Here is a 23,713-nt window from a genome sequence, read left to right as displayed (position 1 = left end):
TCGCAACTTCGGCTGCGGCTGAGGCATAGTTCGTCATGGCGCCGAGAAAGATATGCAGACAGGCGCGGTCATGGATGAAATAAGAATTGAAACATCAGAACCTAATACAGTAATGTCGATGGGCGCGAGATCGGATCTTGGTGATCTCGTAGGTAGTGCATCGGCTTGTGGGGCACCATGGATCTGGGTGACTTCCGCCGGAGACCATGCATAAGTGCCAATTTGAGCGTCATCCAGTGCAATAAAATGCTGTCAATGAACGTCTCCAAGACCGATTGACCGCAAGCGAGTTGCTGGCATCGCGCAGGTGAGAGACACGCTGTCTGCGTCTATCGGAGAGAGTCGACGCGTGACGTCAGATGTAAACAACTGAACCCTTGCCATAGATCTCAAGGAGTCGTATGTCTTCTTTCTACCGTCCATTTAGCACAGCCGTACTTTCTATTGCTATATCTCCGACATACGGACGTCGTAGTCGATTAGGGACTGTTGCGGTTGTAACTAGGCGTTTGCATACCTCTCGGCGCTTCCAGCGGATTAACGGTGTTCTAGGAGAGTGGAATCTTCACAAGCAGACTCACCACCATGGTGATCATCAATATTTCACCGTTATTCTTGTCATTCCTGCCCAGTTGCTAATACTTTATTACTGATATTTCATCCGCGGTGCGGCGTCTTCATATCTTTGGCAACGCGTCGTGAACTATGGCGTACGGCAGTCGCGATCACACGATATGGCTATCACCTCGTCTGACCTGGCATGTACTCTCTCTGGATAGTTTTTGCTTGCTGCTGATCTCTCCCTTTTGAACCAGCATGTGATTCTTCTGTTCGTGATACCTATGGCGGCGGAAACTTGATCTCGAGTCGTGATAGCTCGATCTCTGGCAAGCGAGCGCGCCTTCCAGGACCCAAGATTCAAGTTCGTCTTCTACATATTGCCATGCAATCCGCTTTCTTAACTGCTCTCTGTTCTACTCGCCTATGCAAACCTTTAGACGCTTTCGCGAACACAGACCTATTTCCAACCACGCATTGCCTCTCGCATAGCTCTCAGCATGAATTATTCTGTCTTCGCTGACATACCCAGCGTCTTCACCGCCCACGAACATGATGCCGAGCATAACAAGCACGTCGCCGAGATCGAAAGGGTTACCATATTTCCTTCGTATACTTGCCACGTCTGCGGATTTGTCGGTGCGTGGTTCCACGATGACCAGATGGCTTGCCGCTGCAGTCCACGGACCGTACTCCCTACTACAGTCCAGGACACTACGCCAGATATCATCGACAATGAAGAGCACGGTACTTCCGGTGTTTCCCAACAGGAGGAGCTAGTATGTCTGTCCTCTGTTGATGCTATGACACTGGAAGCGGCAACGGTGTACCTTGGCTGCAGAAACGATAGCACGGTCATTGATGTGTCTCCTCCCTCGGCCGACTATGCGCATATCCCAGCGACTGACAATGAGCCTACCCCCGCACCTGCGACCTACATTGCGCCTAACCACGCTACCAACTTTGCACCTATTCCTGTGATTAACTTTGCGGCTAACCGTATGACCGACTTTTCAACTATCCTGGCCACCGACTTTGCGTTTACACCTTCGGCCGACTATGCGCCTTCCCCAGGGAATGCTGCCACACTTCTCGCCGCGACTGACTTCGCGCCTACTACTACTACTATTACTACTACTATTATGCCCGTAACGCATATTCCACCACCGGCAGTTATTAGCTCGACCCCTACCGCTCCTCTTCCCGTGACGCCAGCCAAGATAACAATGAAGCAGCCTAAATTAACGAAGTCAGGCGTCCCGCGCAAGATGCGCGTAACGATGCAATCACAATTTAAGCTGGCGATTCTCGACTGGGTGGATCGACACCCTAAGTCTACGCAAAGAGAGGCTGGAGAGCGTTTCGGATTCGCACGTAGTACTATCGGAAAGGACGTGAAAAAGTGGCGCAAGCTACTTGCTTCGGGCCAGACACTCGATTAAGCGCTCTTACTCGGAGTATTGAGGTCAGTGGTTGTTGGATATGAGACTTTGATTATCGATGCTTTGATTATGGGATTTTAGTATATATATTGGTGTTGCCTTGAATAGAGAACTTTTCCACAAACAAGAGCAAAGAACTGTATGTGTTTCAGAAGACGTCTGTGGGAAGGGCAGCACAACAACCCTCGCTCTTCCAGCTTGCACACTAGATAAGGCGCTGGTAGTATTCAGTAAAATAGACTTAGCTCTGTGGTAATTAGCGACATGTGCGACGGTGCGGAGACGTTGACCTTGGCCAGACAACCCCCCAGCCCCGCCGCAGACGATGATTCCATAGCAGCAGACAGTGGTGAGTGTCGTTCTGCTGCAGCACTTTGGTCTGAAAGATTGCGAACCGAGCCACGAGTTCGGATCAACATAAATAATTTTGCTCCGATGACTACCATATACTTAGGAACAGCGTCAAGCATGCCTCCGTCCCAGCAGAAGACAAAATATTACAATCTGCAGCACTCCGTAATCAGTACAGCGAGTCTTGATTTTATAGAACGAGCTTCCTAGCTGGCGGACTGTCAGAATCATCCTACCGATTCGGCGGTAGGAAACACAGACAAGGAATGCTCAGCATCGCCACGATCGTAGCCACATCGATCACAGAAACATAGACTCCTCCGGAGGTGTCTGCCATCGCGCCACTGCTTTCGAAGGAGATCCCAGATATATCTGCTCATTTGTTGGGTGTGCTAGCTTTACGCATGATTTTTGGGTGAACTCACCTCTAAGAGCGGCCGCAAATGTGCGAACTCCTGTTCGTTCGCTGCTGCTGCCTCCCGCAGCCTTGTCCCTCGTGCGCTGGTTCCGGCGAAACACCTGCAATCAGTTTGCCCCGGCAGTGCAAGCGCAAAGTCACGAAGACGGACACAAAGTAGCTGAAAATGTCGCGTCGGCACAAACATAGCGTGCGCCACATCTACGCTCGCAACGAATAGATGATTCGCAACAGAGAGTGGAGCGTGTCGGTGGGAGGACTGGCACCACCCATCTCAGCAGCAGCGGGATTGGAGTAGCGATTCTAACAGACGACGGTGCGCATTTTACGACGACGATGGCACGGGCAATAAAAAAATCGGTGAAAATTATATCTGCAATATCAATACAGTGGTGACGGTGAGAACGTGGCCCAGAATGACACTGGGATCTCGTTGGCGGTGTGTTGAGCGCTTGTAGACCAACCAGCAGTACGGAACTCCGCTGGAGATCACGGATCGCACTTTCCACCTCATCCAAACGTTAATAAAGGTTCCCAATCTTCATGACCGATAGCCCACGTGAGAGCTGCCGATATGACGCAACTGAAAGATCGGCACTCGACGCGTGACGTCAGATACTACCAATAAAACCCTTGCCCTAAAACTCATCCTGGGTTTTCGCTCGCCGCAGGTCATCTTGACGCGATCGTGATCTTCATCGTGATATTCCCAGAATAAAGGACAGCTTAGTTGATTAGGGACTGCTGTGGCTGTAATTAGAGATGTGTTTATACACCTGTCGATGGTCCCAGCGGATTGACGGCGGTCTGGTGTAAGCAGGATCTTGACAGGCAGATTTACCGTCGGTTTGATCATTGCCATCACCACGACTGTTATCACTGTACTGACTACTGATATTTTTATTGCTCATGTACTGATATCCATCCATTAGGGCACATACCTTCATATTTTTGACGACGGCGTCGTGAACTGTGCTGCGGCTACGGCCACGATCACAAGATATGGCTGTCACCTCGCCTGAGTTGGCATATACTCTTTCTAGCTAGCTTATTGTTTACTGCTGATGGTCCAATTTTGAGCCGCCATGTGATCATTCTGTTAGTGATACATATGGCGGCAATAGATTGATATTGCGGCGGCGAGCATAGCTCCACGGCCTTGGAGTCCGGTCTGACGTCTATATACTGCCCTCTTCTCCGTTCCCTTCCATCTTCTCTGTAATTGCCTCTGCATACTTTTCGATACTCCTGCGTTATCGTATCTACCTCCAGTTACGCTTTATCCTCAGCTCAGTTCTCAACATAGCCAGTTTCTACGGTCGCCGAAACTCTCACCGTTCTTGTAAACCGCGAACAGATAAGCGAGAACTACGAGAAGCCTATCGTGATGGAGCATTTTCCTCCCTACAAGTGCCAGCACTGCAAATTTGAAGGTTTCTGGCTCGACAAGACCCACACGGTTTGTCTTTGCACTCCGCATGCCGATTCCCGGGCCTCAATCCATGCAATTACCCCGGACACCACCAACATCGAGGAGCACGTTGCTCCCATTGCAACCAAACAGAAAGGATCCGCAATTGTACCTCCTTCCGCGATTAAGTCTGCGCCGACGCCCGCGACCGACTTTGTGCTTACCACTGCGATTGACTATGCACCTCCCCTTGCGACGATCATCGATCCCGCTCTTGCGTCTCTCCCCGCGATTGGTACCGGCACTCTTGCTATGCCAGTGACTCCTATTACACCGCTGGCAGTGGTTCGCGAGGGTTCCACTGTTCCTTTCTCTTCAACGCAACCCAAGACGATAATGAAGAGGTCTAAGTTAACGAAGTCAGGCGTACCGCGCAAGATACGCAAAAGGATGCAATCACATCTTAAGCTGGCGATTCTCGTCTGGCTGGACCAAAACCCGACTGCTACGCAAAGAGAGACTGGAGAAAGATTTGGATTCTCGCGCAGTACTATCGGCAAGGACGTGCCGAAGTGGTGCGAAGAACTCGGCTGGCACACGACCCTTGGCCATGACGTGCCGAACTGGCGCAAGGCACCCGGAAAACCGCGTTGAGCTGAAATATTGAGGTCTATGAGGTTTCGGTTTTTGGACTCTGGTTATGGAATTTTTGGTTATGGGATTTTTATTCTACATACTTGTGTTTTCCTTGAGTAAATGCTTGTTCCGGTTCAAGCAAGTACGTATACATATATGCATTACAGAAGACGCCAATGAAAAGGATAGTGTGTAAAGTCCCGGGCCATGAGCTCGGCTACAGACTCGCCGGAAGTATGCTCAGAGAATCACACATCAATCTACTAGACCTAGCACCGCCGTAATCGGCGACGTCTGTAACGGCAAGGGGACATTTTCCATAATAGGTGAGTCCTGCACACATTGCTGCGGAAATGGTGCCAACGGTGGTCATGTATCCGTACTTAAGTTGCAGTACTTCGATATTAGGAGTCGATACATCGAGCCCAATTTCAGGCGTAGGCGTACGCGAGTAATCCACTGCGGAACGGCGGCGTCTCCTCGGGGAACGACGCCGTTGGTGCCTCCGCCGCAAAATGCTAGCAGAAAGCAAACTCACATGCACCGCAAATTACCACCATCAGAGCAGCTCAATCAAAGTCAGCCTTGATTCCATCTGCTTCGACAAACTCCGTAGTCGGTTCACGCCAAACTGACTCCACCTATCGTTGCAGCAGCAGCTAACTGAGGCTTCGCCAGTCCAGTATCGCGCAAGCCATAACTCCATTAATCACACCATACTCGTCCGAAAGAGTTTTCAATCGTATCGCTAGTGGCAGATGGGAACACGGCGCTCCATCTGGTCCGTCTGCTTGGTGTTGTAGCTGCGTGAGGGCTGTAGAGTGGAATCACCTAGAGCAAAGGCTGCGGATGCACAGGTTCCTGATCGGTCGTAGTCGCAGCATCAAGCAATCTTCGTCAATACCCATCCACTCTATTGGCGCGTCCACAAGCAGCTCGACGTCCAAGTGCGCCGGTGCAGAAGTCATATATACGCGATGAAGTATTTGGGAGTTTCGGGTTAGGGCAAAAATACTCCGTCCGCAACTTCTGGACCTGTTCTCACCGCCTGCAACAGAAGACCATGGCCGACAAGCTTCGCGGTATCACGTTCTCCGCGACGGCAGACCGGCAACCTGGCGACTACGAAGAAGGCGATGATGGCTCGGCGAAAGCACCGGTTCGTGGCGGGCTACGAGTGCCGGCAGAAGCGCAGCGGCGACCACGACCATCGACATTTTCTCGCGACGACAAGGATGATGCACCGGTGTTTAAGAAGCCAGCACTCCCTCCACGTCTGGAGCTATCAGTAAGAGATCAAAGAAGGCGTTTGGAGACCCCAAGTCACGGCGAGGGCTTATCTACCGAAGCCCGACGGCGACTTCACGAGCGTCACCACCGTCGTCCCCTACTCCCCGCCCACACCTCATCGACCTCTTCACGCTCCTGTGCTCCGCCAACCCCTCGCGCCACCTCTTCCAACGCAATTCCGACTCCTGCACGTGGTCTCGTCTCTGCCGACTACGACGCCGACACCCTCGCAGCCCTCGAGCGCGACTGGTATGACGGCGACGAACTCGGCCACGTCGCCGGCGATGACGCGCACAATCCCTTCGCATCTGGCGGTACCGAAGAGGTCGCACAGCTGCAAGCCAAAGTTACTGCGCGCATGAGCATGCGGGCACGTGCACGACAGGCGGATGCGGACAAGTGGGAGTCGAACCGTCTGCGCACCTCGGGCGTGATTCACGGGGATGATCCCGATTTGGCCGACAATGACGATGATGACGCGGCAGCGCAGAACCGGGTGCATTTACTTGTGCATGATCTCACCCCACCGTTTCTTGACGGCCGCAACGTGTTCACCCGCCAGCGCGATCCGGTAAGCGCCGTGCGTGACTCGCAGAGCGACATGGCCGTGTTCAGTCGCAAGGGCAGCGCGGTTGTGCGCGAGCGGCGCATGCAACGTGAACGAGAACGTCAGAACAGGGATGCGCTGAGCATGAAAGGCACAATGCTAGGCAACGTGCTCGGTAGTACGGACGAGGACAGCGACGCGGCGCTTGGCGCCGACAGTGGGAACAATCGCAGCGAAACGAAGTTTTCAAGTCACGTCGCTGCAAAAGACGGAGGGGAAGAGCACGTGGCTACCCTGAAGCAGCAGCGGGAAGCGCTGCCCGCGTTCGCGGTACGCCATGAGCTCATGCGCGTCATCCGCGACAATCAGGTGGTCATTGTAATCGGCGAGACCGGCTCAGGAAAGACCACACAGCTGACGCAGTTCCTTTATGACGATGGAATCACATCCCACGGTCGGATGATCGGCTGCACGCAACCTCGCCGTGTCGCCGCCATGTCTGTCGCACGACGTGTCGCGGACGAGATGGGCGTGTCGCTAGGTGGGAAGGTTGGCTATTCCATTCGATTCGAGGACTGCACCAGCAAGGAAACTGTGATTAAGTACATGACCGATGGAGTTCTTCTGCGCGAATCATTACAGGAACGTGATCTTGACAAGTACGCATGCGTTATTATGGACGAAGCTCATGAGCGCGCTCTCAACACCGACGTGTTAATGGGTCTATTCAAGACCATTCTCGCACGCCGCCGGGACCTCAAGCTCATCGTCACCTCGGCAACAATGAATGCCGATCGCTTTTCAAAATTCTACGGAAATGCTCCACAGTTCACAATCCCTGGACGGACGTACCCCGTCGAGGTGCTGTTCTCGAAATCGCCGTGCGAGGACTATGTCGATGCCGCAGTGCGCCAGATTCTCACGATCCATCTGCAGCAAGGACCAGGCGATATTCTTGTGTTTATGACCGGACAAGAAGATATTGAGACGACGTGCGAAGTTACCGCGCACCGGCTTGCACAGCTAGACAATCCGCCAAAGCTCGAGATTTTACCTATATACTCGCAGATGCCAGCGGACCTGCAAGCTAAAATCTTCGACAAGGCTCCACGTGGCACGCGTAAGGTCATCGTCGCCACAAACATCGCGGAGACGTCACTTACCGTCGATGGCATAAAGTTCGTCGTCGACGCCGGATATTCTAAGCTCAAAGTTTACAACCCGCGCATGGGCATGGATACGTTGCAGATTACACCGATATCCCAGGCCAATGCGAATCAGCGCTCTGGGCGCGCCGGCCGCACTGAACCCGGCATTGCTTACAGATTATACACGGAAGCCGCCTTCCGCAACGAGTTATACGCACAGACGATACCCGAGATCCAGCGCACGAACCTGGCAAACACAATCCTCCTCCTCAAATCTCTCGGCGTGCGCGATCTCATGGAGTTTGGCTTCATGGACCCGCCACCCGCTGACACCATGACGAGCAGTTTGTACGACCTATGGGCGCTCGGTGCACTCGATAACATGGGTCAACTTACCACACTAGGTGCGCATATGGCGAATTTCCCAATGGAACCGTCGCTTGCAAAGTTGCTCATCACTGCCGCGTCGCAGGAGTATGACTGTGCCGAGGAAATGCTTACAATCGTTGCTATGCTGAGTGTGCCGAGTGTGTTTTACCGCCCGCGCGAAAGACAGGAGGAATCAGATGCCGCACGCGAAAAGTTTTGCGTGCCGGATTCAGACCATTTGACGCTGTTGCATGTGTACACGCAGTGGAACGCCCGCAGCGGCGGCGACGCCGATGCGTGGTGTGCGCGGCACTTTTTGCACGGCAAGACACTTCGCCGTGCGCGTGAGATTCGGCAGCAACTTCGCGACATCATGTCGCTGCAACGTATGCCCATCGCTTCCTGTGGCACGGACTGGGATATTCTCCGCAAATGCGTGTGTGCGGGATACTTCGTCCAAGCCGCTAAAGCGAAGGGCTTAGGCGAATACGTGAACCTCCGCACGAGCGTTACTGTGCAACTACACCCGACTTCCGCGCTGTACGGACTAGGCTATCTCCCCGAGTTCGTGGTATACCACGAGCTTGTGCTCACGGCAAAGGAATACATGTCTACCGTCACGGCTGTGGACCCCCGCTGGCTCGCGGAGCTCGGCGGAGTGTTCTATTCGGTGCGCGAGCGTTCGGCGGTCGAGGCCGGCGAGCTTGCCTCGCGCAGTCGCAGAGCGGTGGAGGCAGAGTTTTCGCGCAAAGTTGAGCTGGAGGAACAGTTTGCGCAGGACAGGCGCGAGCAGGAGGAACGGGAAGAAGATGAGCTTAAAAGGGCGAAGTCGGGTGGGGCGCGACCGATGACTGGTGGGCTTGTGTTGGCAACACCGAGGACTGTCTCGCGCGCGCGGATGCAGACACCGCGGATACGGAGAGGTTTCTAGATGTACCATAGGACAATGAGAACTATCTATATCGATTTTATGCTCATATTCAGGCTAGACTTTGGGAATGTATTCTCTACCGTACCGGGATCATGATCATCGTCACGGTATTACAATGGCTCGGTCGGTCTAGTCATCGTCGCTGTGGAATCATTGTCGTCGTCATTGTAGAAGGCGTAATGTTGTTGCCTCGTTTTCGTTGTCGTCGTTAACGAGCATTTCAAGCTCCTATGCGTGCCAGACTATATGACGAAGAGACAACGGAGGGATGACTACAGTAGGCTACTTACAAGTAGGTGTCACAGTTGCAGACATTCGTCGTTAGCCCGGTAAACAGGAAATTTTCATGCGTCGCTGTATTAAAACAAATAGCACTTGCGTCGGAATCGTCTCGGCGCGGTTTTCCAGTTACGTGGTGGAATGAGCTCCTGAAGTATGCGCTGGGCTGAATGACTCGACGCATGAAGCAAGCAGCAGAGCCCTTTGCTTCGATATTGACGCACGCCACTTCAGGACAGTCACATGCAATTTCCCTCTATCTAGAGATATGTTGTCATTCCTTTAGCAAAGCTACGTACACCTTGCGGCCCCTATGAATCTACTCTGGTGCCGCTAACTTCTACGGATTACTTATATGCCGACGACGTGCCTTGTGCTTGCTTCCCCTTGGTCCAGAGATTTATTAACACTCTCCTTGCACCGCTACAAGACTTGCACACAGCTTTTCTCTCCATTGTCATACAGGGGTAAGACTTGTGCAAGCGCGTTTAGCTGCAGAAAAATCGATACTCACGCCCACCACGACTGGCTATCAATCTTCAAAATGAGCACTGCATACACAGCAAGACCAAACAAGAACTTGTCTTGCTATTTGTGGTGATTGCGTTCAATGTGACGACCATACTATCTCTTGATCCATAAATTCTCTTGGATATCACTAATATTTGGACTGCTTCTCTGCCATTGGATACACTGACACATTTCACTTGGTGCTTGATTTAAAAAAATTTAGCCGGTCTGAACTGTAGATTGCTGATATTTGGAGATTGGGATGATATTTCATGGCATACTTCGTATAATACAACATTGCGCCACGACTATACTTCAAACTCTTTTGCAGACATGCGATACCACAAGATCGAGTGCATAAGTTTCTTCAACCTTACGTTCGGGACAAGTTATCTATTCCAAATCAAACCAAAAGTCCATAATCAACTATCCTGAGGCCGAAAAACTCCAAAACATAGCGCTCAAGTGAGCACGGCATGCCATATCGGTCACTTATCATCAATGACGATGCAACGGAATTCCAAAGTGCCCCACAGTGTTGGCGTGCGAGGCAGTGGAGTTACCCACAGCCCATTTCACAATTGGCGACGGATGATAGTCCATCATTTTCATGCGCTTGTTCCGCATAACGCCTTTAGTCGGAAGTTTGGGCTGCGTTGTTGAATTCTTAAATCGTGCCGATGAAGGACTGTTGAAAGATGAGGTGGATGGTGCTCTGTCGTTACAAGATGGCTGATACTGCCCGGTGTGATCCGTTCAATCTCAGACTTCGGATGAAAGACCGAGTGATCAAACATGGGCTCTGGCCCAAGGACGTCTTGCTCAAAATTAGCGGTATGAGGAACGAAGTTCTGCATGGAGATCCAAGGCACCCATGAGCATTAACATTTTGGCGGGAGACAAGAATAATTAGGACAGATAATGGCGTATATGTAGAATAGTGCCGTTTGTGCAGTCGCAGACCGACTTGGTGGCGTTTTTCCAAAATCCCAGCGACCCACAGTGATTGTATATGTAGCTGGATGAAGGGTCGGCGTCGGCTAGCGATTGGTGTCCTGAATGAACGGTAGGAGATTTTCAAAGTAGTCGAGAATTTCAGAGCAAGTAGGATTATTCATGTTGAGAGCTGGAGCGGCGCTGAGCCGAATGTAGATGATATGTGGGCGAGTCCATAATCAGAGAATAGAGAAATTATATAGACGTAACGCGGAGTCGAGATACATTCTGCATCGCATATCCTGGAAACTTCGTTCTCCATATCACAAGTAGGCACTACCCTGCAAGCTCATGAGCCTCAGCAGAGATCAAGTTGCATATTATCGCAAGCGACAAGTGCCTCACTGATAGCCACGTTCCCGACCCTATTGTTCTCTGTGCCGTTATCAAGGTATAAGGCACACGCCATCACGTATGGAAAATTAACAGTTGTAACAGAAACGTCAACTGAAAGTCCAGATATGCTAAAGCAAGGACTGCTGGATCGATGGAGTTTATGAAATCAATGGCAGCAAACTCCATGTCGCGCTGGCTGCAACAACGAAACTTCAACACTACAAACTTGTGCCACTCCATTGTAATCACGAAGCTCCGAGCTTGCCACCTTCCCATATATCGCGGCAACAGCATAAGTCAAGCCAATATCCTCGCAGTGAATGACGAATTTGCTGACTACTCGTGTTGCAGGGCGTAGAGATAGGTGGTGCGCCTCCTGGATCGAGCGCCCAAGTGCATCCAAGTGGGGGACTGGGCCTTGTGTCTCTCATGACAACCAACAATCCTCTAACTGCTCTTGTCAAGGATCGGTCGCATGTTATTTATAGGGCAATGATTATGATTGTGCACGGATGACGCATCCTGGTGGCAGTCCCAGAATACATATCTGCAGGGATTATCTCCGTGAGGCCCGGTGACTATTGCGCGAACCCCTGCCAATTGATCACTGCATTATGGTAGATGATGCGGCTGACATATCATACTGTTTATTCCGTTATGGTACTGAAAACGTAATAAGCCAAAACTAACATTCCACAAGATATAAGGTCCATGAGACGCAGCTTTGCTCCATGGAAATTTTGCAGCGGCTGACGTCTGGCGTTCAGCAGATCGATCATTGAAGTATAGTGGCTTCGTGCACCTGATGCGCCGTCATATGTCCTCTTCCGACTAGAGCGCTTTATAAACTCGGCCGGCGAATACAGCATAGCCAAATCCCCATAGCCGTCGCTCCAGATTGGGAGAATGTCCGGAACGGGAGGTGCAGCTTCTCTGTTCGCACATTAGAAACTTCAAGAAGACAGATCAGATCAGGGGGCGATGAGTTGCGACTGGTCTAGTCCCAAAGGGTAGTGCAGCACTGCTCTGCCCTGCGCCCCGCAATCTGCGGCGTTGCATCGCCTCCACGAAATCTGAAGTAAGTCTTCTATTTTAAGTACCAATCAACAACGGAAAACATGAGAGGTCCTACTACAATGCACTGCAAGAACACTGTCAACGGGAAGCAACTACAGAAGACCCATGGAGACCAAAACACTGCCGACGATGGTAAAACCGATGGCGGGCAACCGGGTGACGGCCTTGCCTGCGCCACTTTTGGTGCTCGTGGATGGGGTAGGTGTCGACCATGTGGTGACCGTGTAAGACGTGTTGACGCTGGTGCTACCATTGGGCGCCTTAGTGTAGTTTCCGACGAGAGTGGCATTGGCAACAGCAGGCGCAATGACAACGTCATAGGACGAGCATGTGGAGTTGAGCGCCAGCGGACAGTCGTCGGCGATACAGATTGCCTGCAGCTGCGGGCCTGCCGATGGCGGGATGATTGCAGCGGGCTGCGAGCAACGCTCACCAAAGACGGCGTTGAGAGTCGCGTTGATGTACTGCGCGTCACTGACGGTGAAGCCGATTGAGAGCAGGCCGCGGACGGCTTGGTCGATGAAGTAGCCGAGCTCGGCGTAATTCAGGTCCATGAACCTGGACCAGTTAGAGAGATGAGGGAGCAGTAAAGACACAAAAGACGTACTTATGAACCTCATACATGGAGGCTTTGCCGATGTAGGCGGGAAGCTCGACAGAGCCGATGAAGGAGCAGCCGAGGAAGGTTCCGAAGTAGGAGTAGACGTGGTTGAAGAAGCGACTAGACACTTTAGAAGACACACCATGTAGCAAACATGATACGGAACGCACTCCTGGTTCGCGGTGGCGTTGCCATTGCCAGGCAATGTCTGCATCGCGGCCTCGATGCCGCCGTCGTCCCAAAAGTTCACAGCGACGCCTGAGCTTCCGCCGGTATTGGTCGACGCATATCCGCCATTGAAGTAGTCCCGAAGATCGACATATTCCCCGTTGAACACGGTCGGAACAAGCGCGCCAGTGAAGTCGGCGATGGGAACGGAGTTGTACTTTGAGTACGGTCCAAGGAGAGAAGAGTGCAGCACGAGCGCCATGACGAGCTTCTCAGTCTCGACGGTGTTGCTACCACCGATCTTTTCAGCGTAGTAGTCGCACACAGTGACGTTGGTGGGACGCTCCTCGGCCAGAGTGACGGCAGGGAAGATCACGAGCAGGGCCGCGAATGTCATCTTAGAGAAGGAGATCATTGTGTAGGCAGATGAATCAGAAGACAGTAGCGATGCATGAGCACCCCTCCCCGGATCCGGGCGCATTTATAACCCGGGACATCTCATTGCGTCTATTTGTGAGTCGAATCTATATGCAGAGCGCACACGCTGCGCAGCGATATGACTGCGCGGTACGGGATATGTTGTCCAATCGCAAATACCTCAATTGTGCATAGCGGAGCAGCGGTGGACGAGATTGTGGAGGTGGGAGTGCCCGCGGCTAAGCGGCGGCGGAAAAAATGCCGTTGCTCCGCCGCGAAATGTGCGTACACCAGCCGCAACGCTCTACCGCGCTCCTTCTCCGCCGCTATCTCCCCCCCTAAGAATCCTAACGCTCCTTCGAAACGACCCCATCGCTCCCAAAGTGCGTCATAATACGCTTTTTGACGTTGATCAAGACGGGCTCTCCATGTAGCATCGTGCACGACGGCGCGGCATGCTCCGCCGAAGAGATAATATAAAATCTAAGACTATCCCGGAGGCATTAATCTGTGCCAGATCTCACCTAACGAACCTTTTATTCACTTGTCTACTACACCGGCATTTAAAATGACGACATTGAGCGAAGTGGCAGTTAGGCCGAGCGGTTGGGAGTCCTCGCCCGAGTCGGAGCGCTTCCCGGTGTCGCTGCTGGGGCACGTCATGCCCAAGATCTATGTGCTCGTGTCGGAGGTGTTTGCGCTGCCCGCCGGCGCGGATACGGGGGCGATTATTAAGAGTATGACCACCGGATTGAAGGTCGCGCTGGCAAGCTTTCCCGTACTATGCGGCTGTCTCGAGATGGACGCGACGACGGGGCAAATGTGGGTTACTAAGAAGCGCGAGTCTGCGGCGGCATTGCACCTGAAGTATATGCCTGGAGGCGAGTTTCCTAGCTACGCCGAACTGGAACAGAAAGATGTGAGTCTTTGACCGCGATATGGCATTGTGGAATTACTAATGTTGATAGTTCCCGGCGAGTCTGCTCGCTGCCCATCAAATCTTACCATCCGCGGTTACGGCGAAGCAGCTCCACTCACCACTCGGCGACAACAACGACGAGGGTATCTCGATCGCTGCGTTCCAGCTCAACTTCATCAAAGACGGCCTGATCGTCGGCGTGGCTATCCACCACTCTGTCTCCGACGGTCCCGGATGCGACGGATTCTTGACCACGTGGGCAGAGAACAGCGCCTTGGCGTTGTGCGGACTTCCCTCGGTTGTCAAAGACGTTACGTTCGATCTTCTCAACTCGCCTCTGAACACTGCCAAGCCGCTGCCCAAGCAGATCGCAAAGATCAAGGACGCGTATCCCGTGCTGAAGAACTCGGGCGGCCCGATGCAGCCGCCGCCTCCAGGCTTTGTCTTGCCCAACTTGGTCCCGCAGATGTGGCACTTTCCGAAGTCTAAGACCGAGGCGCTGAAGACCAAAGCGTCGAGCACGGATGGGTCGTGGATATCTACGTACGACGCGGTGATGGCGATGGTTTGGAGCAGCGCGACGCGCGCGCGCATGGACTTGTTCAAACCCGCACCAGAATCCACAACGCTGCTTGTTCACGCGGTCGACACACGAAGCACTTGGTCACCACCGCTCTCTCCCAGCTTCCTCGGCGTGGGAACCGCCCCTGCAAGCTGCAAGCCCCTCAGCATCCAGGACATTATTGACCCGGCTAATCTCCCACTCGTAGCTGCCTCGGTGCGTTCGTCAATCAAGCAGATTACCCCAGACTACCTTACGGGCCTGCTGGAGTGGATCGCGGGGCAAGACGACCGGCGCTACCTCGAAATTAGCCTAAACTCGTTCCTCGGCATGGATTTTGGCGGATCGAGCTGGCAGAGCATGAGAGCGTACGAGACGCACAACTTTGGCTTCGGTTTTCCGAGCGCGTTGCGCTGGCCGTGTCCAATGTTTGACGGCTTTGTGTTTGTGTACCCTAGCCGCGCGAACACGAAGGCGGCGGCGGCGGACGAGGGAATTGAGGTGTGCATCTGCTTAGAAGAGGGCTGCCACCAGCGGCTCATGGCGGACAGCGTGTTGTTGGAGTACGCACAGCCGCGAGGCGTGTAAGCTATTTGTATAAGCAGTAATGTATTGCCCGTAGGCGCGGCTGAACTGAAGCGAGATGCTCGCTTAGACGCCGGCCACGGTCTGATGCCAGTTTCAGAATAATGTCTTTAGTGGTATTGTGTAGCGACCGGCCGGCACTTCCCACGCCTCGTAACATCTTCAAATTGATGTAAGAGCAGACCAGCGCCAAAAGTAAGTATGCCTAAGAGCGGGTAAGTCGCAGCATCCTACATTTCTCCAGACTACTCTGATAGTGAGCCTAAGAAAGAGGCGCGTGCCACAGTCACGTGACCGCTTCACACACAAGATATAAGAATCTATAACATTATTCACTTAGCTAGAAGCTATGGTCAAAGTACAGCTGGTAGTTGTGTATCTAAGCGAGCTTGTTAAGCAGTGCCTGGGTTACCTGCTTAGTGTTCAGCGTACCACCGAGATCCTTGGTTGTCTCGTCATCGCCTGTGCAGCTCTCGATCGCAGCCATGATCATCTCCGCAGCCTTCTTCTCACCAAGGAATTCGAGCATCATGGCACTGGACCAGACAGTGCCAAGAGGATTCGCGATGCCCATGCCTGTGATATCAAAGGCTGAACCGTGAATGGGCTCAAACATGGACGGGTTGACGCGCGTGGGGTCGATATTGGCAGACGGTGCAATGCCGACGGAACCGGCCAGGGCAGCAGCAAGGTCGCTCAGAATATCGATATGCAAATTGGTGCCGACGATCGTGTCGAGCGACTCCGGGTGGATGACCATGCGAACCGTCATGGCGTCAACGAGCATCTTGTCCCACTTTACGTCAGGGTACTCAAGCGAAATCTCCTCGGCGACCTCATCCCAGAGCACCAGCCCGAACCGCTGCGCATTCGACTTGGACACGACGGTAAGCAGCTTGCGCGGGCGAGACCTAGCCGTCTCGAATGCGTAGCGCATAATCCTGCGAATGCCGTGGCGCGTGAATACGCCGACCTCGGTCGCGACCTCCCAGTCGAAGCCCTTGTGTGAGCGCCCACCCTGGCCGGCGTACTCGCCCTCACTGTTCTCACGCACAAACACCCAGTCAATATCCTGAGGCTTCGCCGAGCGCACAACTGGCTGGATCCCGCGCAGGCAGCGCACCGGGCGCACATTGACGTACTGTTGAAGCGGCCCGCGCATGGCCAACAGCAAGCCCCACAACGACACAGCGTCTGGCACGTCTGGCGCACCGACGGCACCAAACAGAACAGCATCGTACTTCTTGAGAGTGTCAAGGCCGTCCGGCGGCAGATACGAGCCTGTCTCCTTGTAGAACGCAGTACCCCAAGGAAGCTCCTCGAACTTCACGGTGAATGTCCCCAGCTTCTTTGCGACGGCGGTGACGACGGCAATGGCAGACTCAACGACCTCGGGGCCAATACCGTCGCCCGGCATGCTGGCGATGGTGTAGGCGGTCATCGTGATGGTCATCGTGGCGCCGGCGGCGTGGCTGCTGCAGGGCGCAGCCATTTGAAGCATCTGTATAGCCGGCTCGGCAAGGCCATGTTGCCGAGCCCCGCGCGCGCAGTGTGCTCCGTGAAGGCAAGTCGCCGTGGTCGCGTGCGTCTGCGGGGTCTTCCGCGCGGAACTCACTCTCGTTGCTGATTGGCGGACTGGGCTGGTCTGGAGTGTGGCGATGTGGGCCCTCCATGGTTGCGGTTAGTGGTGAACGTGGGGCGAGGGTAGTGAGTGACAATTCCTTAACAGAGGCGGACCCTGCAGGGCCAAAACTTCTCGTCTACAATACATTCGACCTTCAATCTTCACAGCCTACCAAACCCGTGCGACATCATACACTCTGGAAACTGAACCACTGATCCTCGGAAATGCCTTGATACGCACCCAGCCCCACTGTCAGCATCTGGAAAAACGTCGTGTCTACGCCCTGGAACGCCCAGTCCTCCGCCGTCGCCATCAGATCCGGCATGTCCATGTCCTTGTCCTGGTTCGCTGCCACCGGGTGGTATTTCATAAATTGCGCGACGCCGTGCTGGTCGTGGTACTGCTTCAGAGCGTGTTCCGTAGTGGGGCTTGCACGGTGGCTCGCGTCCGTCTGCGACGGCGTGAAGTGTGGGTCAAATGACAAGTTGATGGCCGGCGCCGACGCAGTGCTCCAGTGGTCCGCGTACGACGAGGAAGACGTCGATGTCACGTACTGAATGTCGGCTGGCAAAGGGACGTCGCGATCAAGCCGCACCGTTCCAAAATACGGGATATCCAGATAAAATGACTGTCCAAAGTCTTGATTGGCTTCATTCTGACCGTCCTTAGAGATGGAGCTACTGTATCTCTCGCCGCCCTGCGCAATGTCCGCTTCTATATCCAGCAACTTCCGCGCAAGTTGTGCCGTCTCTCGCGACAGCTCGTCGTTGTTCAACTCGTTCAGCTCGTCCAACATCGTAATCGTCCGCTCGATCAGCGCGCGATCGCCTTGTCGCTGGTGTCCAAGAAGCCCGCCTGAATTCGGCTGGTGCTCGTTCATGTGTACTAGCAACAGCGTCATGGCGGCCGCAAACGCACAAAAGTCGACCGGACGGCAGCAGTACACTACCCGCACGACCGAGCGAAAGGTAATGTATCTGCTCAGCACCTCGCGGCTCGCGTACGTGCCCGTCATCTTGTTGTAGTCGAATCGACTATCAGTCGAGTTCCGCAGCATGTACGGAAGGTGCAGAATCACGAGAAGATTGTAGTGAACGATCTGCATCTGCATGCTTATCACCTTCGACATCACGTCACCCGCGTCCATGCCAGGACGGTAGTTCAGCGGACTCCACCAATCCGCGGGTATACTGGTCGCTACCTCCGTCAGCGTCTGGTCTATCCGCTGTGTTGTCGCCAGATTGTCGTTATACCCTTGGTTCCGTTGTATGATCAGCTTGCAGATGTCGATCTGGACTTTCTCAATCCACTCCGAATCCGTTTCACACGCAGACTTCTCCGCAGGCGCAAACGTCGCGCTCATGATTGACGTCGGCATTCCAAGAAGTAACGATAAATATCGCTCCAGATACGCAATGTGAATCCACGTAACCTCGCACGAAATATGCGTCCCGGCATCAAGCTGCTTCAGAACGCGGAACGCCTTTGGCCGGTGTAGTCCCATAAACTGCGCCAGCGTCGACGCACGCCGTAAGCTTGCCAGTGCACGACGGAGATTGCCGCAGTTGACCAAGTACACACCCTCGCACAGCAGGCATTCAAGGCCTTCCACTGAATCAACGAGATTGTCGTGGCATGTCACCGCCATAGTCGCGGCCTGGAAATATTTGTCCATCGCAACTCGCGGGGTGTAGCCAAGACGGAGGGTAGACGCGTCGAAGGACGGATCCAGTTGCTGGATGCACAGCGCGAGGTGGAGCAGCTTCCGCGCGAGTACCGCCGGGTGAGCGGATACTGAGGGAATTGCCGACATTTTGATCGATTCCTGCACGTTGCGTCGCTGAAATAACTCGCTGTATGGGTTGCATAGGGCCTGCAGGTAGATTGTGGAGCGGCCGGCCGAGATGAGCGTATCGGCATCATTCTGCGATGGAAGCAGCGCGTGAAGAGCGCGACAAGTCTCAGCATATTCCATCCATGGGTATGCGATAGCGCTGTCCACGTCTGTCTGTTGATATAACGCAAGTTAGGGCCTGATCGTGCGCAAGGACGTGCAAGCTGCTGACCTGAATCTGCCCTTCATCATGCATGCTCTCGATGTTATCTGGGCTGATTTCCGTCGAGTCTGCCGTCAGATACTGTGCCTCCTGTCTAATACTCTGCCCCGCGAGTCCACTGGTGATTCCCTCAAGCAGCTGCTCAACGCGCTTCAGCCGCTCCGCCATATCCTGCCCCTCCCCACTGCGCGCCGGCACGTCCATGAACTCTTGCCCGATGCACTTCAATCCCCGTCGCTGACAGCCGATACAGACTGTCGCGGAGTTGTCGAAGAAGCACCGCGTTTTCCGGCGCTTGCCTATAAATAGCTGGTCAGAGGATACTACTACGAGGGCTCCGCGCGGACGGCGTACATTCGATGCAACTGTGCGTGCCCTTGCGCAGTGTCCGTCGTGGAACATTCTGCAATCCAGTCGGCGCGTGCTCATACGCGGAGTCTGAGAGGTCGTCCATGGCTCATCGGCGAGCACTGAATAGGCTCAGAGTGGTGGTGTGCGGCTGCGGATTGCGGACGCGGCTGCTCGCGATGAGGTTGCTGACACAGATAAAGACTAATGCAGCCTAGTGCAGCTTAGTGCTCACAGCAGTGGTCTCAAGATGGGAGTTGGGTCATCATGGAGTCAGGTGACCATTGGCATTTGAGCCTACTTCCCACCTCTGTTATTGGACTATCTGAAGCACTATAAGCTGGGACTGATAAGTTTCTAGGAGCAAGTAGTCTTGTCTGTCTTGAGCGTAATATAAGTGAGCCGAATTATGAGAAGGATTAGCTGGGCAAGTTAGTGATCAATGAATGAATACAGCAGAAATTATTTGCATGACTAAGTTATGGTAATCAACTTTGGGAAGATAATGCAGAGAATTGCTTTACATAATCATAGATAACTAGATATTGATGTATCCAATCTGCATCCATCATCTGCATAGATTCGTGGCTCTGCATATCCTGCTTGCCAGATATCATTATTATTCATTCATCTATGAATATCCATAACACTATGCTGAGTCTAATCAGGAGAACAATATCTTACAGTAATTCCTATCAATGAGGACTTACTATAAATCCCAGCTTCTAGCTGGGATGCTATGGTCAGCAATGAGTTTTCCCCATTACCTAATCTAGATGATCCATCAGCAAATAGAGGAACTTATGTGATAATGTAGTTGGTAAGCATGCAGGCCATACAAGCAAGTGAACCACTTCCTACAACTCCTATAATAACAGAGAGTAATTATGTAACCACAACAAGACAAACTAATTCAAACTACTCGGAACTGTATACACCATATATTTCTACTTCATTCTGACAAGTGCAGGCATTGTGTCCTCTCTTGCTGCAAGTAAAATGTTGCCATTCACCCGGTTCCTTCCTCCTCTGCCAACCACTCCTCACTGATGTTTCCTTCTTTATTGCTCCTGCACGTTCTTTTCATCTAATAGATTATGCCCATCTTTGTACTGTAAGAGATCCTCCAAATCGTACATGTGTCTTTTTTGCTCTCTGGCATTTGCTAAGTGTCGCATTTGCCTCTTGAAATGTCTGAACCTCATCTGCTAACAATGCATGAGTACATCATTGCTTGTGCACCCTCTGCAACCTGATCAACAGCATTGAAAATTGGTGTTTGAGAGCTGCCCTGATGACCGGAAATGCGACTTATAATGAATTCAGACTGTGAGACTACCTCTATTGAGTTGTGTGGTGTCTGAGAGACCCAATGGTTGGCAATTGTTGGATGAGAGCTTGGAGGTGCTTGTAACTTCACATCTAGCTTTGACAAGATGGCCACTGGATCAAAGGCACTAAACTAGCTACTCGGAATCCAGACTTGACATTCTCTTCTTTAAAAGTAGCGCGAAGGCTGCTTGAAAGGCAATGGAGCATTCTGTATTTGTTATGTGGCTAACCTGAAACTTTATCAACACTTTGATCTAGCAAACATACACCTGCTTCAATGGAGAAAGCATCCAAAATCAAGTGGCTGAAGTAGGTGTGATGACTGCCGAGGCCTAGGAACAGTTATAATGTCCTTCTCTTCATAAAACAGTTGAAAGTGGCTTACACATGGCTCTCATGGCCATCAATCACTAACATTCAATATTTGTGAACCTTGTGATAAACTGTGCACTGATCGAAATGCTGAATCTATTCCAGGCCTTTCTCATTGTCTGTCCATCCATTGCTGGTAGGTTTGATTGCCCAGTCACTTAGACAGTTGCACTCTATGTTCCAGTTAGGTAGGCCCTCTTCACAATGATGAATGGTAGGGTACACCAGCCATCTGCATTCACTCCCAGGATCACCATTGCCCATTCTCGATTACCTGGCTGAACTAATCTTTGCTTCTCCTGATCATTCAGCACATGTTACCACCATAGATGAGGTGATGATGCTGATTGCAAAGCCAGTCTGATAAAGTTGTATAGTCTTCATTCACAATGCTGTACTTGGCATGTAGATTCTGCACCAGTTAGAACCATGCATTTGTTGTTCGAAGGAGTCCATGGTGATAGTAGTTGACACTGTGTGCAGAACAGTCCAGGTTCCAAGTCTGTAGTCCTCTTGGTTCCTGAGAAAATGGTGATTGTATTTGGAGGGCAGAGGCCCTAGCTATATAGACCTCAGGAGCCATTCTAAGAATAGAATGGTCCTAAGAATAGCAGCTCTAAGAATAGCAGCTCTAAGAATAGATGCACAGCCAGGTGGCTGTGTACATAGCCACCCTGCACAGCCAGGTGGCTGTGCACACAGCCACCCCATAGCCACCTTCCATAGCCACCTTACACAGCCACCTTACACAGCCACCTTGCACAGCCACCCTGTCACTTGAACACCATTTCCAACAGTAGGTGGAGTAACAGGAGACACATGTGCACGAAACAAGCCATTGGAGTCCAGCTTGCCAGCCATAGCAGAGTCAATGAGGATGGCAGTTTTGGTGAACTGCACAACACTGCCAGCACTGATAACCCGAGAGAGAGAGATCAAGTTGGTGACACAGGATGGCACATATAAGCAGTCATGCAAGATGATTGCACGATCCTGAAGCTTGATGTGAACAGTGCCGCGACCCAGGACTGGAACAGCACCACCAAGACCAGTGATGGACGAAGTAACAGGTGCAAATGTGGTGAAGAGAGACTTGTCAGACACCACATGGTGATTGGCACCAGAGTCAAAGTAGAAGTGAGAGCCAATGTCCAAGGAGTCAGTTGATGCATGCAGGCCAATCCAGCCAGTGGCTGAGCCAGAGGGGCCAGACGAAGATGAAGTGCCAGGGCTGCCCTTCCCAGGGACAGCAGAGCCAGCAGGAAGCTTGACACGGCAAGACTTGCGCAGATGTCCAGGCTTGCCACAACGGTAGCAAATAACAGATGGAGAAACTCTTGCTGCCACTGTTGTAAGGTCACCACCTTCTGGGTAGCCAGGGTGAGGGAGTCCATTGCAAGAGAGCACTGAGATTCACTAAAGAAAGAAGCCAGGATAGAGGGGGGGAAGCTGGGTCTTTTATAGACACCAGCTGCTACAAACCCCTCTCGGATATTACACGCTCCCTTCAGCTATGACATCATAGCAGAAGGTTCTAGACCTGCCCAGAACATTCCAGGCTCTCCTGGAATTGTCCACAGCATTCCAGAGTCTTCCAGACCTGTCTGGAAGATTCCAGGCTCCCCTGGAATCTTCCAGTCCTGTCTGGAATATTCCAGGCTCTCCTGGAATCTTCCAGAACACCTCACACTCTTCCAGATCCTCCTCCCATATTCCATACCCCAATCCTCTCTATCTCCTCCAATATCCATCCGTTCTCCCTGCAATTCGGCCAGCTAATAGTTCACCATCAGGCGCATATTTCAACAGCCACAAGACCAGTGGTAGAAGAGACCGGGGGAACCAAAACAGAAGAAGAGGAGAGAGCAGTCATCTGGGCCTTAATGGTGTGTCGCATGTTGCTGAGGTCCAAGGAGCGAGAAGGATCAAAGGAGTAGATGCTGACAACATGGTCACGTACATCAGCCGGACAACCAAGAGCCAAGAGAAGGAGAGCAGCAACCTGCTGAGGAGAACGATCCTGCAACACATTGTCAAACAAGTGTTGACAGGCCAGAAAGGTCTGGTCCACAGAGGCGGAAGGAGAATGAGTAAGCTCAACAAGAGCAGCAACAGTCCGGGAGAAGTCATAGGTGCCATAGCGGGTGGAGAGAAAGTCCAGGACAGTCCTGTCAGTAGCACCAAGTGCACGGACATCGGTGAGAACTGAAGCAGTGACTGAGCGAATAACCAGAGTGTAAACCAAGCGATCAAGAAGTTGGGTGAGTTGCCCAACAGTAGTCCTTAAAGCAAGCTGAAGTTCCGGATGTTGGAAATGATGTTCAAGTGACAGGGTGGCTGTGCAAGGTGGCTGTGTAAGGTGGCTATGGAAGGTGGCTATGGGGTGGCTGTGTGCACAGCCACCTGGCTGTGCAGGGTGGCTATGTACA

At 52.5% G+C, this 23,713-nt stretch overlaps 8 protein-coding genes across 8 annotated transcripts; 4 read left to right on the top strand and 4 right to left on the bottom strand.

The window, feature by feature from the left end:
- Nucleotides 1-1,058: 1,058 nt before the first annotated feature.
- On the top strand, nucleotides 1,059-2,000 carry V1518DRAFT_429969 (uncharacterized protein; the record flags this gene model as incomplete). The annotated part of the gene is made up of 1 exon (XM_066906158.1): nucleotides 1,059-2,000. One exon carries the CDS (start codon nucleotides 1,059-1,061, stop codon nucleotides 1,998-2,000), a length of 942 nt encoding a protein of 313 aa, XP_066756902.1.
- A 1,936-nt stretch (nucleotides 2,001-3,936) lies between these two features.
- Nucleotides 3,937-5,273, top strand: V1518DRAFT_142895 (uncharacterized protein). Its single transcript, XM_066900753.1, has 2 exons — nucleotides 3,937-5,142; nucleotides 5,211-5,273. The coding sequence occupies exon 1, from the start codon at nucleotides 4,157-4,159 to the stop codon at nucleotides 4,832-4,834; it is 678 nt and encodes a 225-aa protein (XP_066756901.1). The 5' UTR covers nucleotides 3,937-4,156; the 3' UTR covers nucleotides 4,835-5,142; nucleotides 5,211-5,273.
- A 597-nt stretch (nucleotides 5,274-5,870) lies between these two features.
- V1518DRAFT_423685 (adenosinetriphosphatase) lies at nucleotides 5,871-9,188 on the top strand. Its single transcript, XM_066905750.1, has one exon. It carries the CDS (start codon nucleotides 5,880-5,882, stop codon nucleotides 9,099-9,101), a length of 3,222 nt encoding a protein of 1,073 aa, XP_066756900.1. The 5' UTR covers nucleotides 5,871-5,879; the 3' UTR covers nucleotides 9,102-9,188.
- A 3,116-nt stretch (nucleotides 9,189-12,304) lies between these two features.
- On the bottom strand, nucleotides 12,305-13,701 carry V1518DRAFT_423680 (uncharacterized protein). The gene is made up of 3 exons (XM_066905749.1): nucleotides 13,071-13,701; nucleotides 12,907-13,020; nucleotides 12,305-12,857 (listed from the first exon to the last, which is right to left on the bottom strand). Exons 1-3 carry the CDS (start codon nucleotides 13,547-13,549, stop codon nucleotides 12,392-12,394), a joined length of 1,059 nt encoding a protein of 352 aa, XP_066756899.1. The 5' UTR covers nucleotides 13,550-13,701; the 3' UTR covers nucleotides 12,305-12,391.
- An 84-nt stretch (nucleotides 13,702-13,785) lies between these two features.
- On the top strand, nucleotides 13,786-15,653 carry V1518DRAFT_423679 (transferase family-domain-containing protein). Its single transcript, XM_066905748.1, has 2 exons — nucleotides 13,786-14,404; nucleotides 14,454-15,653. The coding sequence occupies exons 1-2, from the start codon at nucleotides 14,054-14,056 to the stop codon at nucleotides 15,552-15,554; spliced, it is 1,452 nt and encodes a 483-aa protein (XP_066756898.1). The 5' UTR covers nucleotides 13,786-14,053; the 3' UTR covers nucleotides 15,555-15,653.
- Nucleotides 15,654-15,930: 277 nt separating this feature from the next.
- V1518DRAFT_378592 (putative tartrate dehydrogenase) lies at nucleotides 15,931-16,992 on the bottom strand (the record flags this gene model as incomplete). Its single annotated transcript, XM_066901613.1, has 1 exon — nucleotides 15,931-16,992. The coding sequence occupies one exon, from the start codon at nucleotides 16,990-16,992 to the stop codon at nucleotides 15,931-15,933; it is 1,062 nt and encodes a 353-aa protein (XP_066756897.1).
- Nucleotides 16,993-17,255: 263 nt separating this feature from the next.
- On the bottom strand, nucleotides 17,256-19,806 carry V1518DRAFT_423675 (uncharacterized protein). Its single transcript, XM_066905747.1, has 3 exons — nucleotides 19,587-19,806; nucleotides 19,242-19,531; nucleotides 17,256-19,183 (listed from the first exon to the last, which is right to left on the bottom strand). Exons 1-3 carry the CDS (start codon nucleotides 19,684-19,686, stop codon nucleotides 17,363-17,365), a joined length of 2,211 nt encoding a protein of 736 aa, XP_066756896.1. The 5' UTR covers nucleotides 19,687-19,806; the 3' UTR covers nucleotides 17,256-17,362.
- A 2,222-nt stretch (nucleotides 19,807-22,028) lies between these two features.
- On the bottom strand, nucleotides 22,029-23,671 carry V1518DRAFT_407837 (uncharacterized protein; the record flags this gene model as incomplete). The annotated part of the gene is made up of 3 exons (XM_066902012.1): nucleotides 22,029-22,690; nucleotides 22,825-23,059; nucleotides 23,119-23,671. Coding segments are annotated over 3 exons (1,450 nt in total), but the record flags the coding sequence as incomplete, so codon positions are not given.
- Between the last annotated feature and the right edge of the window lie 42 nt (nucleotides 23,672-23,713).

The sequence above is a fragment of the Limtongia smithiae genome, assembly GCF_038497785.1.
Source record: "Limtongia smithiae strain NRRL Y-17922 unplaced genomic scaffold V1518scaffold_19, whole genome shotgun sequence".
NCBI lineage: Eukaryota > Fungi > Ascomycota > Lipomycetes > Lipomycetales > Lipomycetaceae > Limtongia > Limtongia smithiae.
Note: the sequence above shows the minus strand (reverse complement) of the source record. Positions and strands in the feature narration are given on the sequence as shown.